General features: G+C 43.7%; 1 protein-coding gene across 1 annotated transcript in view; it reads left to right on the forward strand.

Annotated features, from left to right (window-relative positions):
- The window catches only part of LAMB1 (laminin subunit beta 1), a 73,519-nt gene that overhangs the window by 11,957 nt on the left and 42,280 nt on the right, over nt 1-19,282 (forward strand). The window contains exons 5-12 of the mRNA XM_047097132.1: nt 2,332-2,520; nt 2,609-2,672; nt 6,391-6,593; nt 8,971-9,091; nt 10,539-10,727; nt 11,213-11,392; nt 11,527-11,639; nt 13,129-13,208. Of these exons, the coding sequence (XP_046953088.1) occupies nt 2,332-2,520; nt 2,609-2,672; nt 6,391-6,593; nt 8,971-9,091; nt 10,539-10,727; nt 11,213-11,392; nt 11,527-11,639; nt 13,129-13,208 (1,139 nt within the window). The remainder of the gene's footprint in view (nt 1-2,331; nt 2,521-2,608; nt 2,673-6,390; nt 6,594-8,970; nt 9,092-10,538; nt 10,728-11,212; nt 11,393-11,526; nt 11,640-13,128; nt 13,209-19,282) is intronic.

Here is a 19,282-nt window from a genome sequence, read left to right on the forward strand (position 1 = left end):
GGTGGACTCTAAGCCCTCATTTTACTTTTTTTTTTATATATATATTTTTTTACATTTATTCATTTTTGAGAGACAGAGCACGAGCGGGGGAGGGGCAGAGAGAGAGGGAGACACAGAATGAGAAGCAGGCTCCAGGCTCTGAGCTGTCCGCACAGAGTCCAATGCAGGGCTTGAACTCACGGACCGCAAGATCATGACCTGAGCCGAAGTCGGACAGCTAACCAACTGAGCCACCCAGGCACCCCTCATTTTACTTTAATTAATCCTTCAGAGAGCCTGTCTCCAAATACAATCACATTCTGAGATCTTGGGGGTTGGGTCTTCAACATAAGAAGTTGGGGGGACGCCATTCGGCCCATAACAGAAGGTTATGACATAATGGAATTAAAGCTCCAGGCACCACTCTCCTTCTTTGTCTAGTCCTGTGTGGATGCATTTTCTGGAGCAATGATTGCAGCTCCTTCATCTTGCCCTTTGCTCTCTGGGAGGACATTCTACCCTCTATATTTGGAGGTGTCAGGTGTTTTATGCCAACAGTGATTTCCAGATCCACGGTTCAAGCTCCGTTCACGCAGCTGGGTGCCAGACCACTGTTTCCAGTTGTCTGTCCAGTGGGTGTCCCCTCACATGTAGCTAGTCCAAAACCAAATGGCTTCTTTCTCTTCTGTGGCTTTGCTCTTAACCACAGTTGCCCCCGCTACTCAAACTCAAGCACCCGTGGTTCTTTCCTCTCCGTCCCTTTCCACTGAAACCAAATTGATCGCCAAGTGGAATTCGATATATTTGGCTAAATTCACTAAGTTTTCAGAACGGTTGATTGCATCCTTTCCATCCATCCATACTGTAATGCTTGAGTTAAGACCTTCGTCTTTTTTTTCCGCTTCTCAGTTGGTTTTCTCGTCTCTTGTTTTTTGTTTTGTTTTGTTTTGTTTTTTTGTTTTTCCATGTCTGATAGCTGTGGCACGGGGTTATTTTTCTGACGTGTAGTCTGATCATTTCATTCTGTCCACTTAAGTCTTCTGGTGTCCCCTTTCATGGTGTAAAAATAAAGGAAACGCCTTAGCGTGGCGAGCAAATTCCTTACTTCCCTGCCCTAGTCAACCTCTTCTGTCAAGTGTAGCCACCTTCACTCCCTGCCTGGAAAACACCTACCCTTTTAGGATCCAGTCTGATGCCGTCTTCTCTCTGAAGCGTTCCCTGGCTTGTGTGTGTGTGTGTGTAGGTGGTAAAATGTACATAACACAAAATTTGCCATTTTAACCATTTTTAAGTATCCAATTCAGTAGCATTAGGTGTATATGTTGCACAGTGTTGTGCAACCACTTCCACTATCTGTTTTCAGAACATTTTCATCACCCCAGATACAAACTCTACCCTACTCTACTCTACTCTATTAAGCAATAACTCCCCGTTGGCCCCTCCCCCCCCCCCCCCCCCCCGCCGGTAACCTTTAACTTACTTGTTGTCTCTATGTGCTTTCCTATTCAAGACATTTCCTTGTAAGTGGAATCCTATACTGTCTTTCCTTTTGTCTGGCTTCTTTCACTTAGTGTAATGTCTTTAGGGTTTATCCATGACATAGGAAGGACTAGAATTTCTTTTTTACGGCTGAGTAATATCCTTTCGTATGTGTATACTATGTTTGGTTTATCCATTCATCTTTGATGGATACTTGGGTTGTTTCTGCCTTTTGGCCATTGTGAATTGTGCTGCTACGAACATTCGTGCACAAGCACCCATCTGAGTCCCTGTTTTCAGTTCTTGGGGTAATGGAATAGCCAGGAGTGGAATTATAGGATTCCCCAGCTTCTTGAGTTAGTCATTCCTTCCTCTCGTTTTCCCTGAGCGCACTGCATGAGGCTCTACTCTGGTGTTTCGTGTTGTAAATGATTTATACCTATATCTACACTTCATTGGGCCGTCTGCAGCATATGGACCGCCGTGCGGTAGCGAGCAGGTGTCTGTGTGCAACTGCTGAATGAATGAAGACCAAACGCTCAAACTAGCCAATCCAATTACGGGTGGTGACTGACTAGACCAAAGCTTGTTTACTGTAGGGTCCTGGTTATAATCCACTCCTAAAGAGAAACAGTTTACTAATCTCTCTCAGGGTGGGAGAAAGTGCAACATTTCAAGGCTAGACGCTTTCCTACAGGAGGAGTCTCCATGGAACAGCCTGAAGTATTTGAAACCCAGCCACAGTCTGAAATACCAACCCCATGCAGCCAGGGTTTGTGGTGCACAGTGGAGTGATACCTTTGTCTGAGATTTTTTGAGAAATGCAGATCACCAACGCAAAACATAAATGAGCCTTTTCTGCCCTGCCTTTAGACATTCCGTCCGGCCGCGATGCTGATAGAACGATCGTCTGACTTCGGGAAAACCTGGGGTGTGTACAGATACTTTGCCTATGACTGTGAGGGCTCATTTCCAGGCATTTCAACTGGCCCCATGAAAAAAGTGGATGATATAATCTGTGATTCCCGCTATTCTGACATTGAACCCTCGACGGAAGGAGAGGTCTGTTTGCTGTTTTTGTTATACATTCTGTTTACAAATCCTTTTTGATCGTTGCAAAAATACCCATTACTCTTCTATCTATTTTTAGGTGATATTTCGTGCTTTAGATCCCGCGTTCAGAATAGAGGATCCTTATAGTCCGAGGATACAGAGTAAGCTTGTTTTCACATAACAGCTTTGATGGAACACCGCAATCACGGAGGAACTCTTACCCAGAGCACTGCTGCACAGAATCTAAATATTCAGTGCTAAATCCACTGTTTTTATTTCCTTTTTTTCTTCACAGTACCCAATCAGAGGCTCTTGAAATTGGCAGGAATCAAAAAGGTTTATGTCCTAAGTACTCAACCAATTATGCTGGTCATAATACCTTATTTATTTTATTGCTCAGTATAATATATATTATATATATAGATAGATAGATAGATAGATAGATAGATACACACACTATATTATATACTATATATTATATATATGTACTCTCTATATATTACATATACACGTATATGTATATATGTATGTATATATATATAAAATGTACATACATGTACATATGCATGTATATGTATATATAAAATACATATAAACTAGGGTATAGATTAAGCTGTTGTAACAAAGGGTCCCCCCAAAAATACAGTGGTCAAATAACATAGAAGTTTATTTCTCTCTTAGGAAATCATCCAGAGGGATGATACAAGTAGACCTACTTGTATAAAATACAGGATGACGCCCAGTTAAATCTGAATTGAAGATAAATAGCAAGTTATTTTTTAGTATAACCGTATCCCACGTAATACTTGTGACTAGCACAAGGATATCCCATGTAATACTTGGGTTGGTGTAACTATGTCCCATGTGACGTATTTGGGATAGACTTTACTAAAAACACTGTTAACTATCTGAAATTCAAATTTAACTGAGCATCTTGTATTTTTATTGCTAAATCTGGCAACCCTAGCAACCCAGTTTCCTTCTATCTTAGAGTCGTTATCCACATGGTTGGGGCTGGACGAACACTACCATGTCATTGTCCCAACCTATGAGATGGGAGGAAGAGAGGGGCAAGCGACATGGAAACTGTATGTGGCCCCTATCCATATCCCATTGGCCAAAATTAGCCACATGACCCTACCTCAAGGCACACTGGGAAACCTCTCTAGGTAGGCGGCCATGTGCCCTCTCACACTCTTGCCTAAGGCTCTTAGGATCAAAGGAAGAAAAGAGAGAGTTCTGGGGGAGAATCCAAAGTCTCAGCCATGCTCCGTATGCTGAGTAAGGTGGCAGTTGTCCTTTCCATTTAACAGATGAGCAAACTGAGGCTCAGAGAGTTAGAATAACATGCATGTGGTGACATGACCTTTTAGTGTCAGGCAGGTCCTGAAGCCATACGTTAGGATTCTAAATTTAGAGTTCTTTCCAGCATTTAACATCCATGCTTCTGCTGTTAAAAAATTACATTTCGATCATCTTCAGAGGCAAAATGTGAAATACTTAAGAGTTCAGAGTCCGACAGACCTGGGTTTAAATCCCATTTCTAGCATATCCTAGCTCTGTGACGTGGGGCAAATGACCTGCTTAAACCTGGTTACAATTGGGTTTTTTTTAGCCTCTGTTTTTTCATCTGTCAGTGGAGATAGTAATAGTGACCTGAGGGTCATTATGGAGGGAAAAGGAGTTCTGTAAATGACTTTCCAACGTGCCTGACACACGGAAAGTGTTCAGTGAGTCAAAGAAGCTGCTGTTGACGACGGTGCCATCAGCCACGGCCTGCGTCTCGCCGTGGACCCAGTCCCCTTCCTCAGAGTGAAGGGATGAGACTCTCTGTCCTGCGAATAAGTTGTAGTCTGCTGAGCAGAGAGGCAGGACCGATTCTTGGTGCTCCTTCCTCACTGAGGATGGCCTTGTTTGGAACCACGGTGCCATGGAACCTCCCAGCACGAAGCATGAAAGAGTAGAAGGGAAAGCATCCAGGAAATATTGCCAGAAAAGTGCTATTTCCCCACTTAAATTAATTTTACGTGTGGCCCAGACTGTCTCTGGATTGTAATTCACTCATTCATTGTATTGTAAAACAAATATTTAATGGCACATCCAGTTCTGGCATTTCGGAGTGAGCTCTGTGAGGCCTGCCCTCCCTGCTCTCCAAATCCAGTTGTGAGAAACGTCCACATGGTCTCCAGGACAAACACCTCATGGGGCCCTAGAGGGACTCGTGGTCTGCTCCTCGTTGGGTGAAATTTGTGGGACTTGGAAAAATGGCTGCCGTTATAGTTCCTTGTTTTTCATTGTTAAATGGCCTCAGAAAAATTCAAGAGGCGTCCATTTTAACTGATCACGTTTTCGATTGACCTTGTCCTCGCGGGAACAACGTCTCTTTCATCGTCCCTATTGTGGAGAGCTCAGAGACTCTCTTCACAAGTGGTTTTGCCTCAGTATACAACAGCGGTCAATATACAAGGCTTAGTTGTTGTTAACTGTGGTAGGAGAGAGTGGAAGGAGCATATTTGCTCTTCTGAGGCCTTCCACAAAGATCAGTTCAAGGGCTTCTAAATACTCCAGCTGCTCTCCAGCTTTGTTGTCTGGCCTCTTGTCAATAGGCGCTTGTGCTCGTTCTGTGCAGGAGGAAATGTTGGCATTCATAAATTCCATTCAGCTAAGTCGTACCACGGTTTCTCTGTTTTGTGTTTGATTTTTACAAAGAGCCTAAGTTTAATGCATGGACTCATGGACTTTCTCTTTCAACCCACAGCTATTTCTATAGTCTTCATTGTAAGCTCTGCATAGATTTTCAGTAGTTAAAATTGTATCAGGGCTTTGAATGTATCTGACGCGTGGGGCCAACGCCCCGTCGTTCCGTTGTTCCCTGTTGTAACTGATGAGAATGTATCAGCCCAAATGAAAGTAAAGCTTGGGAGAAACCCCAGGCTACACAGGGCATAGGAGGGCTGATGGACTCATCGGTGTTTTGGGGTCCACTTAGTAATTGATAAAAGCATTGGTAGAGAAGGTTGAATGGCTTCTGGCTTATCAGGTTACTAATAGAATGTAATTGCTAGCCAGCTTCTGTAGTAAGCATTCATCTATAGACCCAGGAGAGAGAAGAAAAGATCTGAGAAATTGATCTACAAGTAACTTACATTTAGGGGGGAAAAAACAAAAACTTGCCCAACCTCCTGATTCTGAGCTCCTTTATCCCTATGCCTCGCTGTGGATGGCAAACTAGGACAAAAAAGTGGGAGACTGTGACGTTGTGTAGAAATTTGATGGAGACCTTCTGTCCCTGGATAGTAGTTATTCCATAGTGTTAAATCTATTTTAGCAACTTGGATTTCATCTTTGTCGTGGGAAATTTCAGAGAGTATTTTCCTCTCCAAAAATAAACACGAAAATGTTTCGTTCCATCTTACAATAATGAAGACAATTGGAGTGTGCCGCTCAACCCCCTCCTACCTGAATAGAACTCTCTGATTTTGAGACCGACGCTAGTTGCTGTGGGCACCGCATGGAATTGCGATGGTTCAGATTACTCTGTGCCAGTGGGTTCTTGCAGTCCTGCAGCCGTGTTCTTAAATTTCTCTGCTTTTGCGCTTTTTCCTGAAACAGTCTGTAAGCACATCCGTCACAGAATAGATGTTCTTACTAAACTAGTAAGGAGGCAGCAAACCTTCTTTCTTCCAGAGACTCACAGTCTTAATATACTTATTAAACTTTACTAGCGTGGTCATCTAGATCATACAAGGGGGTAACCTTTCCTTTACTTTGGCATTTTTATCTGCCGTGCCTTTCTATAAAGAGAAGAGGTGTTGTATAATTGCAAAACAAGTCTTGCTGGTGTGATCAGACTTTTCATCTTCTTGGTGACCTTTGTAGATCTCTTAAAAATCACCAACTTGAGAATCAAGTTTGTGAAGCTCCACACTTTGGGAGATAACCTTTTGGATTCCCGGATGGAAATCAGGGAAAAGTATTACTATGCAGTTTATGATATGGTGGTTCGAGGAAATTGCTTCTGCTACGGTCATGCCAGCGAATGCGCCCCTGTGGATGGAATCAATGAAGAAGTAGAAGGAATGGTGAGTGAGTGCTGTGGGGGGGCTTTCTCCTTCATACAGATGATTCCGGAAAGCAGTTTGAATCTCGTCTTACCTTAAACCTTGCACAATTTCTAGGGGTTTTAGTTTTCCAGACTGACTTGGAGCTCTTTCCGCCATTACTGGTGGTTGATGGTTTTCTCTTTGTTAACGTTCTTAGACTGTGAGAATATAAAAGCTTTTCATTTCATGGGTGAAGAACTAATTTTGGGAAATTGTTGCAGCAAGCTGCTACTATAATAGATATTTTTTTGTAGTCAAAAAGGAGGAAAAAGCTTTCTACATAGCCAGTGCATCTTTTCCTTTAGGGAAGATTAGACACCACAAACATCCCCATCTTTATGCTACAAGGCATAAAGTGATCCCAGTCCAGAAAACCTGGACATTTGAACCTGGAACCACGAAATATGATTTCGGAATCCAATGGGCTTTGTTTCTTTATATATTTCTTCTAGTTTCATTCTTTTCCCACTTTTATGCCAAATATACGTGTTGTCAAATTACGTACTTCTAAAAATTGGGGGTTTGGATGATTTGCCAAATGGAGAAAGTCGGGGTTATTTTACCAGTCTCTAAGTGAACTGCTAATTCTTATAGACCCACAGGATTTTAGAGCTAAACAGGATTTATTCAGCCAATTATCCTTGTAAGAAGAGAGCAGGGATTAAATAGTTCACCAAAGGGCCCTAAGTAAATGGCAGATGGAAATTCAAATCTTACCCTCCTGGACTCTGCCCCAGGATTCCTTCCATTAGACATTGGGCCTCCCTCGTTGAAGAGTGTAAGGCTTCCTTACTTGCCGTTTGCTTTTTCAAAGATCATTAGTCCTCATCAAAGAAGGTCCAGGATTGAGTGTATTCAACTACCTGAAACTTCCGCCTTCATTCGCTCCAGTTAGAACATTTGCTACGTAGATAAAGTGGCATTTTCATTTTTTTTTTTCAACGTTTATTTATTTTTGGGACAGAGAGAGACAGAGCATGAACGGGGGAGGGGCAGAGAGAGAGGGAGACACAGAATGGGAAACAGGCTCCAGGCTCTGAGCCATCAGCCCAGAGCCTGACGCGGGGCTCGAACTCACGGACCACGAGATCGTGACCTGGCCGAAGTCGGACGCTTAACCGACTGCGCCACCCAGGCGCCCCCTAAAGTGGCATTTTCAATGGGGCCTCAAGGGAGGACCTGTCCTTGTAATCTCTTGCTACATCTTTCAGGGAATGCTAGGTAGATAATGTTTACTTTGCAGGATAACAAGCCTGGCGTGTAGCTAAGTCCTACAGGCCCGTCACTGTCACGGGTCTCAGTACATTATGCTGTTAATTCAGACACTGTAGGGTCCTGTGGCATGTGCTTTGGGTCTGTTTTTCAGTCTGCAGAAAACTAGCTTGTAATGAGATGATTTTAGTCTTTTGCTCTCTGCACTCTTGTCAAGGTGAGTCCAGGGCGGACCTGTCTGTCCTGTTCCTGAATTCCATTCTGTTAGAAACTAGTGTTAAGGTGAGGTGCCTAAGTACATGCATATTTGGTAGACTGAAAGAATTTATCATTTACGTGCCTCAGGGGCTTAGGCATATCTTGCCAGAGACACGGTGCAAAAGAGTGCATCCTAGGCCCTTCACAAAGCAAAATAATTTATATTTTTCCCCCCAAGATTTTAGATTTCCTTTCTTAGAGAAAAAAAGCAAATGTGAATGTGGCAAATGATTAATATTTTGAATCTCATTTCGGTTGGGAAAAAAAATGAAGTGCTTTGCCTGAAGTCAAAAACAAAACAAAAGAAGCAGAAAAACCCATTCTGTTCTGTGATTTAGTGGCAAAATTTGCAGTAATGTGAGTTGGTTTCCAGTGGTATGCATACATTTAGTTCTGCATTATAACTTTTGTTGATTTCTCTTACAATAAGTTTCTTTTTGACATAGTTTTTTTTTTTAACTCTTAAGTACCTAGTTTTTGTGTTTTGTGGGGCTTTTTTTGTTTTTTGTTTTTTGTTTTTTTTCTAATTTTTAAGTGACCGATTTTATTCATCTGGGTTCTTTGATCCCTACTTCAGTCACATATTTATTGAGTATCCATTATATAATAGGAACTGTTCATCTGGGTTCTTTGATCCCTACTTCAGTCACATATTTATTGAGTATCCATTATATAATAGGAACTGTTCCTAGAGATGGGAGTTCAAGCCACCAAAAAGACAGAACTCCCTTCAGGGAGGGATAGAATTAAAACAAATCTTCATTGCACTGAGCTAGAGATGCGGATTAGTAGGAAAGGGGTTTATCGCTTCCACTGATGGTGGAGAAAACCTGGCCATCAGGTTGCATGTCTAACTTTGCTCTTTCCTGTTTGTGTAACTTTCAAGGTTCATGGGCACTGCATGTGCAGGCATAATACCAAGGGCTTAAACTGTGAACTGTGCATGGATTTCTACCACGATTTACCTTGGAGACCCGCTGAAGGTCGAAACAGCAATGCCTGTAAAAGTAAGTCTCTGTCAGAGGGACGTCCAGACTCCAGGACCCATTTTCTGATTAGAGCTACTATAAGAGTACGTGATTTTTGCAAAAGGAAGAAAAGTTAGTACCCTTTTGCCAGCGTCACCCAGATACTCTTAGGAAACCAATATCCACTCAGTTCAATCAATACATTAGCATTCAGAGCAGTAGCCAGGGGCTTGGCAGACTTAGAAGTTGGAGATGTTGTCCCTGACTCTGTACCTGTCTCAAAGGCAAGAGGAGCGCGAGAGAAAAATACGGCACGGTAGATCACTAAGGTGTAAGAGTTGTTGGCCCTGTCTCTGTTCCACTCTGGCTGCAGCCCATGGCATACGTCCGGCCAGCTGGCCAGCCCGGTGGCATTCTCTGGGCAGACGTGTAGTTTGAAACACCTCCCGCCCCCCACGGTGATTCCAATGCCTGCCCCTTCCCCCACTGAGGCCTGTTCTAGAAGTTCAGAAACCAGTGAGGGCTGGAGTGGTCAAGGATTGTTATTAAGTACAACCCTTTGATGATAGCTGAGATTGTTGAGGTAAGAAGAAGAAAGGGAGGTGGGGGGAGGGGGGAGGGAGAGAGGGAGGGGGAGGCGGGAAGGAGTTCAGATAAGGAGAACCGCACAAAGCCTAAAGCCCCAAGAACGTTCTTCTTAGGACCAACACCAAGTCTGCCCTGGGAGATGATTCTGACGTTTCATTCAACAGGTGTGTCAAGGGCAGGTCCCTGCTAGGCACCCAGTGTCTGTCAGTGGATACCTCACAGCCCCTCTGTACGGGAGGTTGTGTTGCAGGAGGGAGAGGATGAGGCCAGAGTGTAGAGCCCTGTGAGGGCCAAGCCAAGTTAGGCTTCGTTGTGAGAAGACAGAGGAGTCCATGTGGGTCACAGAGCAGAGAGTGAGATGATGTGACAGCCGGGTTGGACCAAGGGGGCTGCCCAGTGGGCCAGCAGAGGGTCAGAAGGCCGGCCAGATGGCTGTTGCACAGACCTTAATTCTCACTGAAGAGCCTGGTCACGTGAGCTGGTGGGAATGGGAAGGAAGAGCATCACCTTGACACCACACTCCCCAGAGCTGGCGGCCCAGACAGGCTTTCCCAGAAGTATCGCCTAGAAGGTCCTCTGGAGGGGTGTGTTCCCACCCTGAGTGGCACCCTCCATATCGTGGCTACCAGGGGCAATCCTTTCCCCCAAGTTTTCCACTCTTTGCTTCGTAGCCCGTTCTCTTCCAAAACGGGCAGATTGTTCAGTTATTTCATAAAGTTTACCCTTGGAAGGCTTCCAGCATGATGTCAGGCGGACATGTCCTTTTCCACGGTCCCCTAAGTGTTAGCTGCCTGAACTTCATCCCTGCTTTCCAAAATGAGTTTCTTCCTGGCACTCCCTCGTCCATTGGTAAGTAGATCTAAAAAAGGCTTTTCTTGACATTGGCCTTGTCACACAGAGTGTAACTGCAATGAACATTCGAGCTCGTGCCACTTTGACATGGCCGTGTACTTGGCCACCGGCAATGTCAGCGGAGGGGTGTGTGATGACTGTCAGCACAACACCATGGGACGCAACTGTGAACAGTGCAAGCCGTTTTACTTCCAGCACCCGGAGAGAGACGTCCGAGACCCTCACCTCTGTGAACGTACGTGGGGGAATTTCATGACGTTTTCCGTCCTCTTTCAATTTGATTTTTTTTTTTAATGTTTATTCATTTTTGAGAGAGAGGGACAGAGCGTGAGCAGGGGAGGGGCAGAGAGAGAGAGGGAGACACAGAATCTGAAGCAGGCTCCAGGCTCTGAGCTGTCTGCGCAGAGCCCAGTGCGGGGCTTGAACTCACGAGCTGTCAAATCATAACCTGAGCTGAAGTCGGACACGTAATCAGCTGAGCCACCCAGACGCCCCAGTCACCTTTCAGTTTGAATAGGCTGGGGACCACCATCCTCTCGGGACTCCTGGTGTGAGCATGAGACTCCGCTTTATTTTAACTGCTACATAGGATGCTGGCAGCAGAAGCTGCCTGGCGCCCTGTCTTCTTTAGTCTATTTCTGTGACCTTCCGAGGGGCCGACGGGAGCGTGTGTTTATACAAACACTTACATTGTTACCTGGTGCTTTTTGTTCTTCTTAGGATGTACCTGTGACCCAGCTGGATCTCAGAATGGGGGAATCTGTGACAGTTACACCGATTTTTCTGCTGGCCTCATTGCCGGCCAGTGTCGGTGTAAATTACACGTGGAAGGAGAACATTGTGAACTTTGCAAAGAGGGCTTCTACGGCTTAAGTGCTGAGGATCCATTTGGTTGTAAATGTAAGCGCATTTGTGAAAAAGTTGGGGTGTTCTCGTGGACGCTGTTCCCGTTGGACTTTGCAGTTCTAAATCCAGACCACCTCTGGGCGCTCACTTGGTTTGTGTTTCTTTGCTTTATTTTATCTTTAATTAAGCTTGTGCCTGCAATCCTCTGGGAACGATTCCTGGCGGCAATCCTTGTGATTCTGAGACTGGTTACTGCTACTGTAAGCGTCTGGTGACAGGACAGCATTGTGACCAGTGTCTGGTAGGTAAATCCTGATTACATGGGATGAGGAGTTCGTGAAGGTGACAGGTTTTAGTGGAGAATGCCTTTCGCTACTGCAGACCCTACCATCAATCACCCTTATATATAAATGTTAAAAGACACAAGCCATTCACAGAAGAAGAATTGCCAATGAATTGATTTTAACAAGATATTCACTGTCGCTGTTAGAATTATAAAAACCACAGCGACATCCCATTTTTATAGACAGAACTAACAAGTTTTTACAAATGGGGATGCTAACTATTAGGACATAATGAGGGGCTGGTCCTCTAAGCTGCTGATGGAAATGCACAGTGGTTCATACTTGGCAAAGAAAGCATTTTAGAAATATGTTATCAGTAGCCTGTAGAAATGCACGTACCCTTTGACCCGGTAATCCCCCTTCTGGGAATCTTTCCTAATGAAATGAGCAGAAAATTGGACAGAAATGTATTCGCCAGAAGACTCATTGCCTCTTGTACTAATCATAGCCAAAAACCACGGAAGCAACGGTGGGGAAAATAGTAAACTAAATTTGGGGGTTTGTATACAGTATGATAGTCAGCTGCCATTGAAAATGACAGTAACGTGAGGAAATGCTTATGCTGGTATTAAAAAATACATATATAGGATGTGAGTAGTACCTTGACTGTGTAGGAAAAAAATTCATCAAGAAAAACAAAATCTGGAAGGAAATACCCTAAAAAGTTCACTGTGGTGATTCTGGGTAGAGTAATTCCGAGAGTAATTTTTTAAATTATTCCGTGTTTTATAACATTGTTATGAATCCCTTTATAATTTGTGAGAGGGGTTCCACTGATCCCAAATTATGTTTATGACCTATAGGTACATTCGCCTATATCCAGATGCTTAAAGTAAATTTCTGGAAGTCTGATTTAAATCAGTGGACCTGGTTTTTATGTGTTCATTAGGAAATAGATATTTAGTAAGGTGCAGAGAGCTCTTCTCCCCTACATGGATTCTGTTCCATTTCTTTTTATTTCCATCTCCAGTGCTCTCAGGATTCAGTGATTTCCTCCCCTTTCAGATGTGAAAATACTTGCTTTATGCCAATTGGACGCAGATAAATCCTTGAAGAGCTTTGCCTATGAGGTTTTTGACAGGCTGAACTTATGGAAAATTTAAAGGCCTGCCAAGTAGTTGCCAAAAGTCTCTTACTGCCAGAGTACTTCTAATGAACAAGATTGGCCTCTTGGCTGCTTGCTCATATTAATAACTGGACAAAGGCTGTTGGCTTGGAAAAGCAGCTGTTCTGATCTGGCGTTACATGATGATGGCCCCAGCAACCTGCAGCTTGGGTTTCTTGAATTCAGAATGTTTATACTCCTTCCCCTTGTAGACTTTGTGCTTTCACGGTACAAAAGTGCATTTGGTGGATCAACCCAGACAGGCCATAACTTGTTCCTTGTTGAGTCTATTGTGTAATTATGGGAACCCACCTTTCGATGTTAAATCTTTTATTCTGCAGCCGGAGCACTGGGGCTTGAGCAATGATTTGGATGGATGTCGACCTTGTGACTGTGACCTTGGAGGGGCTTTAAACAACAGGTGAGTGAAGCTACACTTTCGCTCTGGTGCTCAGTCCCCTCAGTAAGCCCTCCTGACCTCTAGGAGCCGTGGGATGCTCGGTGTCTCTGAAGGAGGTGAAGTGCGTTCCCCTTGACTGTGAGGGGCCGGCCATCGCTTTCACCTGGGGTCTTAGTGTTTGCAAAGATCGGTTGTCCCAAGTTAGCTTTGAAGCCCTCAAGTACGTTTCTGTTTCTTGGCTTTTAATAATGTTGTGGTTAGTTTTGTACTTTACACTGTTTTTAAAATTTTGGAAACAATGTATGCCCATCGTTTAAAAGAAAAACATTCCAACAGCTAAGGCAGATATCCTGCCCTTCCCCTCCCCCACCCCCCATCCGCGGCTGCAAGTGCCACTGTTAGGAGTTTCTCATAGTCGAGAAACTAATAATAGAGCTCAGAATACCTATTACAAATGACAATATCTTGTCATCCTTTCGTTTCTTCTTAGTTCCCTACAAATTTTAGGATTGGTTGTTCTAGCTCTGTGAAGAAAGCTGGTGTTACTTTGATAGGTGTTGCGTTGAATATGTAGATTGCTTTGCATAGTATCGACATTTTCACAACGTTTGTTCTTCCAATCCAGGAGCATGGAATAGTTTTCCATTTTGTGTGTGTGTGTTTTCTTCAATTTCTTTCATATGCTTTCTATAGTTTTCAGTGTATAGATTTTTCACCTCTTTGGTTAAGTTTATTCCTAAGTATCGGTTGGTTTTTGGTGCACCTCTCATTTCTTTTTAAATAACATGTTAGATTAAAAAAAAATACATTTCAACATGTATTCATGTGCCTCTTTCTTTTTAACAGCATGTATTCATCTACCTCTTCTTTTTTTCTTGGTATTCTGTCATGGGAAATTGCCACAACTTATTTCCTGTTTTTGTTTTTGTTTTTGTTTTTGTTTTTGTTTTGTATAGATGAGGTTCCCAGCAATGGAACGGCTAAGTCAAGCATATGTGCATTTTTTATTTTTATAGAGATTGTTAGATTATTCTCCAGATTGTGCTAATATTTTTCCAGCCACCTGGTTACAAAAGCAAATTTTTTCCCCAGCCCCACCAGCAGTTGGTATACTCCTTTTTCACCAACCTAAAAGATGGAAAGTGAGGGGCACTTGGCTGGCTCTGTTGGTAGAATGTGTGACTCCTGATCTCAGGGTCGTGAATTTGAGCCCCATGTTGGGTATGGAGCCTACTGTAAAAAATTAACTAATTAAAAAAAAAAAAAACACAGAAAATGAACTCCCATTAAAAATTTTTTTTAATGTTTATTTTTGGAAGCGAGAGACAGAGCACGAGCAGGGGAAGGGCAGAGAGAGGGGGAGACACAGAATCCGAAGCAGGCTCCAGGCCCCGAGCTGTCAGTACAGAGCCCAATGTGGGGCTCGAACTCATGGATCATGAGATCCTGACCTGAGCGGAAGTCAGATGCTTAACTGACTGAGCCACCCAGAGGCCCCAAAGAACTCCCATTTTGATTTGTGTTAAGAATCTTTTCATTTTCTTCTTCTTTCTGGTTTTAGTTTTTTTTCCAACCTCTAAGTCTATTAACGAAAATTGCATGCAATCATTTTTAGTTATCAAGACAACGTTGGTATCCCTTGAACAGATGAGGTGCAAGCTCTACCAAAAATTAATCCCTGTACACATTTGGCAAGATGTAGATTTGTAGGAGTTAAATGAACCACCTTTGAGTCAAAGAGAATTTTGGCCTCTGTAAGTGGGTCGGACTAAGAACATCTGGTAGAGACGGTGTTAAGTGGCGTCTAAGGGGATAGGCAGATGTTTCCTTGTGGCCTGAATCTCCCCTGAGAGAGCAAAAGCTGAAGTCATCAAGCAAGCTCCGTGTACTCCCCAAACTGACTGTCTTACAAGACTGTTTCCCAACACCGTCGTAGTCTGCTGGGAAGGAATGGGATTTTAGGCAGCAAGAACATGTTCTGTTTGGCCTCTGCATTTGGGTTGGTTCCATTACAGACGCTGCAGTAAACTCAGTACAGCATGTAGCCTCTGGGACTCCAGTGTGAATTTCTGTTCTTAGAAAACCTCCAGAGGGGAGGAAGCAAGGACAGTTCCATAAAAGCAGGGAAGAAAAACTGCTAGTCTGCTTCTGGAATCACGTCTCCGACTCTCCTTTGTGACTCCCAGAACACCTGCTGATTCCTTTAGTAATTGATTGCTCAATTCAAAGCTGTCATCATTCCTAAAATCCTTCTTGATTAGATGAAAGTGGCCTACATTGTTCTCCAAATGATGTCATGAATTCAAGAGTGTCCTATGTGCCTTTACCCTAAATGGTTTCTGTTACTTACACTCCCTTCCTCTGTTTCTCTATTGCACACACATTTCCTGTCTTTAAACTGCCCACACATGGCCCCTGGCCTGTTCCTTGTCTCTCCTGCAAGAATTTATAGAACTCAGACACTCTAATCAAGAGAGTTTATGAGGTAAAAAATTTTAGGGAAGATTTTAAAGCAGGTAATTTGATCTTCCTAGCATGATTGATGAGATACACTATTTTTTTGGCATCACTGATGAAAAAGCCTTTTTTTTTTAATGTTTTATTTTTGAGAGAGTGAGAGGGAGCGAGAGAGACTGAGTGTGAGTGGGGGAGGGGCAGAAAGAGAGAGGGAGACACAGAATCTAAAGCAGGCTCCAGGCTCTGAGCTGTCAGCACAGAGCCCAATGCAGGGCTCGAACTCACGAACTTTGAGATCATGACCTGAGCCAAAGTCGGATGTTTCACTGACTGAGCCACCCAGGCACCCCAAAAATAAGAACCTTTAAATATTTCTCTACCTCTGTGACTCTGCAGTGTTTCGTAGCGATCCTTTTCGAAGTTTGCCCCCATGAGGACTTTCTCTAGGAGCCCCATACGGTGATAGAAGGTCCAATTAAGTCTTGTGAAACACCAATTCTGCTAGAAGAATGCTTGGTGCATAGTGGGCACTGAGGAGAGATACTTGCTGGGTGATTGTTTTATTGCAACCATGCATAAATATCTTCTACCTGGTAATATTCCTTTGCTCTGCCATAGGTACATGGTAGGTAGTGGAATAAACGTTGATCAAGAAAAAAATTTTGAGAAACAGAAGATATTTATGAGATAAAAACAAATTATGCACTCTTTTGGACAGGCAGTCTCTGGTTGTGACCCCAAACGTTCCTCAGGTACTTTGGCCACGAGCAGAATTAAACGTGAAAACCATGTCAAGTGGAAAAATGTTTTGTGTAATGAGTCAAATGGTTTTGTTTGTGTGGAATAAAATTTTAGCAATCCAGGTCGATCACGTTGACAGGTAATCTGAATTGTGGAATATTTTAGAGAAGACCCATTTTAAGCAATGCGGCTTAAGCCAGGCTAACGAAGCTTTGCCTAGTAAATAACCTGCTTTAATAAATAGGAATGGTTGCTAGGTAAATGCTACTTGCAAGTGTTGGAAAACATTGAAAAATAGAAACGATTTTATAGCATCCTTTAAAATGTATTGCCTCAGTTAAATTTAGAGCTTTGGTGTCTGGCTTGAAGCCCACCACTCTTTTGAAGATTTCTGCTTCCTGAACTGACGACCCCAACCTTCCTTGGATGTTTCAACAACACATTACTTCTGTATTGCTTTTAGCACTTAGTGGTTCTGCTCCGTGTTATCGCTATTTGTATTTTAAAGGTCTCTAGACAGAGATTGGGTCTTTTTTTTTTTTTTTTGAGAGATAGAGTGAGAGTGTGCATGTGCGAGTGGGGGAGGGGCAGAGAGAGAGGGAGAGTGAGGATCTCAAGCAGGCTCCACGCTCAGTGCCGAGCCCCGTGGGCTCAATCTCCGGAACCATGAGATCATGACCTGAGCCAAAATCAAGAGTTGGACGCTTAACCAACTGAGGCACCCAGGCACCACACAAAGGATTGTGTCTTGTTTGTTTTCTCATCCTTCTCCATACTCAGCATCGGGGGCCTTGTAGATGCCCAATAAGTGAGAAGCTGAAATTCATTACACTTTGAAATCAGAGCAGAAGTTAATCCGTGTTTTCGGCCGTGTATTGAGTGATAATGGTATCTCACCAGTTGTTAATTACTGTGGTGGCTGGATGTAAAGAGATTATAGAACACATTTAAGAAACTATCCTCATTGGTTAGGAGGCTGGGAGAGAAGGCCTGGACTGCTGGACCCTGGACTGCTGACTGCTGATCAGAGTGGAATCAGAATGATGGAGGAGATACCAGGGTTGAATAGAGTGGTGGTTCTTATGAATGATGATGTTTTCCCCTTTTTTGTGCCTAATTTCTTAGTAATAGAGAAAAGTTGAAACTGAACAGTATTGTCTCTGCTCATCGCTATTTAAATGAAATAGAATTTCCCTTCCAGTAGAATTTTTGTAAACAAGTGGCTAATTTCTGCATTTATGGGAAATCTGTTTTTAATAATCTAGGCCTCTAGCCACTGGCAAAAAAAAATTGGTCTTGTATTAGTTTTCTTTTGCTGGCATCGTAAATTACTGCAACTTCGTGGCCTAAGACAACATAAGTTTATTATCTTACAGTTCTGTATGTCAGACACGGCCAGCCTTTCTGGAATAAAATCAAGATGTTGGTAGGGCTGTGTTTATGTCTGAAGGCCCTAGGGGAGAATCTGTTTCCTGCTCATTGGAGTTGTTGGCAGAATTCAGTTTGTTTCAGCTATAGGAGGAGATTCCTGATACCCTGCTGGCTGTCAGCGAGGGGCCATTCCCAGCTCCTCGAGGCTGTCCACATCCCTTGACTCACAACTCCCATCTTCAAAGCCAACAACGGTGGGTGAGATCCTCCTCAAGTCCCATCTCTCTGACCCACTTCTCTGCCTGCCTTTTCCACTTTTAAGAAATCATGTGATTAGATTCAGCAACTCTGGATAATCTCCCCATCTCAAGATCCTTAACCTCAGTCACATCGGCAACCCCCCTGGTGCCATATGAAATCATCTATCAGCGGATTGGGGGGATAATGATCAGTTATTATTCTTGGGGGGGAGGGCGTTATTTCTGCCTGCCACGGGGGCTGACTTATTTTGTCGTCCATCATTATTCTACCTTACTGATCCAGCAAATGGAATCTGTATCTAGTTATAGGGAAATTTGGTGGTACGGGGGTCAAGTGTACCATTTCTGCCTGATAGGGTTTTTACTTGAACACAAGAAGGATGATTACATGTAATCTTTTGTCTCACTATGGAGGAGGTAGGATTTGAGCTTCATTTTGGAAAGCTGAGAGAGGTTTGGAAGGTGTGATGGGTGGGCAGGAGGACCTTCCAGCTGGGAGGGGGAAGACAGGCAAAGGTCCGAAGAGAGAGTGAGTGTAACATATGCGCAAGACCTGGTCTGACCGTGACCGTCTCCGCTCACATTCCCCCTCTTTCAGCCTGTCATTCCTGTCCTCTGTTTGCCTGTCAGGATCCCCTGCCACCTTCAGAGCATGGCTTCCATGACGTTCCTCAGTCCCCCAACCAGGTGAAGGGTGGCTTCCTCTGCAGCCTGTATCTTCACTGTAGCTCTGTGTAGGTACTGAGTGCATTTTGCTTTGCTGCAGTGGTCCCTTGCTTTACAGTTTATCCCCACCCCCCAGTTCGACTGGTAGTTCTTCAGGGCAAGAACTATTTTCCTCCCATTTTTCCTTCTCCATATCCTTCAGAAATAATAGACTCACCAAGGAGGTATAGATGGATTCAGAGGAAAAGTGACAGCAGGCGAAAATGTGAGGGTGTTGACACCAGGGCCAGTATTGGCTCCATAAGTACTTGTGAAAGAAGGTAAGGGGTGTGGCTCACCGGAAAACAAAGGGTGGCCACCAGAAGGAGTAGCAGTGGTCTTCAGAGGATGGTTGTGGAGGCTGCTGGAAGACAGGCAGAGGCATCAGGAGTTGTGGGAGGCTGCTAGAGGGACAGGTATGGCATGATGACACGCTGGACGGTGGTTGTGGCAGTGACAGCAAGATGACACTTCTGAGCTGAAAGACCTCTCGAAATAAGACTTGGATATCGAGGATGAAGGACAAGGAAGGTCATGTCTCGCCCCAAGTCAGAAGAATTT

This window comes from Lynx rufus, unplaced genomic scaffold, assembly GCF_022079265.1.
Source record: "Lynx rufus isolate CCGP_SWC_20201006 ecotype Redwood Valley unplaced genomic scaffold, mLynRuf1.p SCAF_4, whole genome shotgun sequence".
NCBI lineage: Eukaryota > Metazoa > Chordata > Mammalia > Carnivora > Felidae > Lynx > Lynx rufus.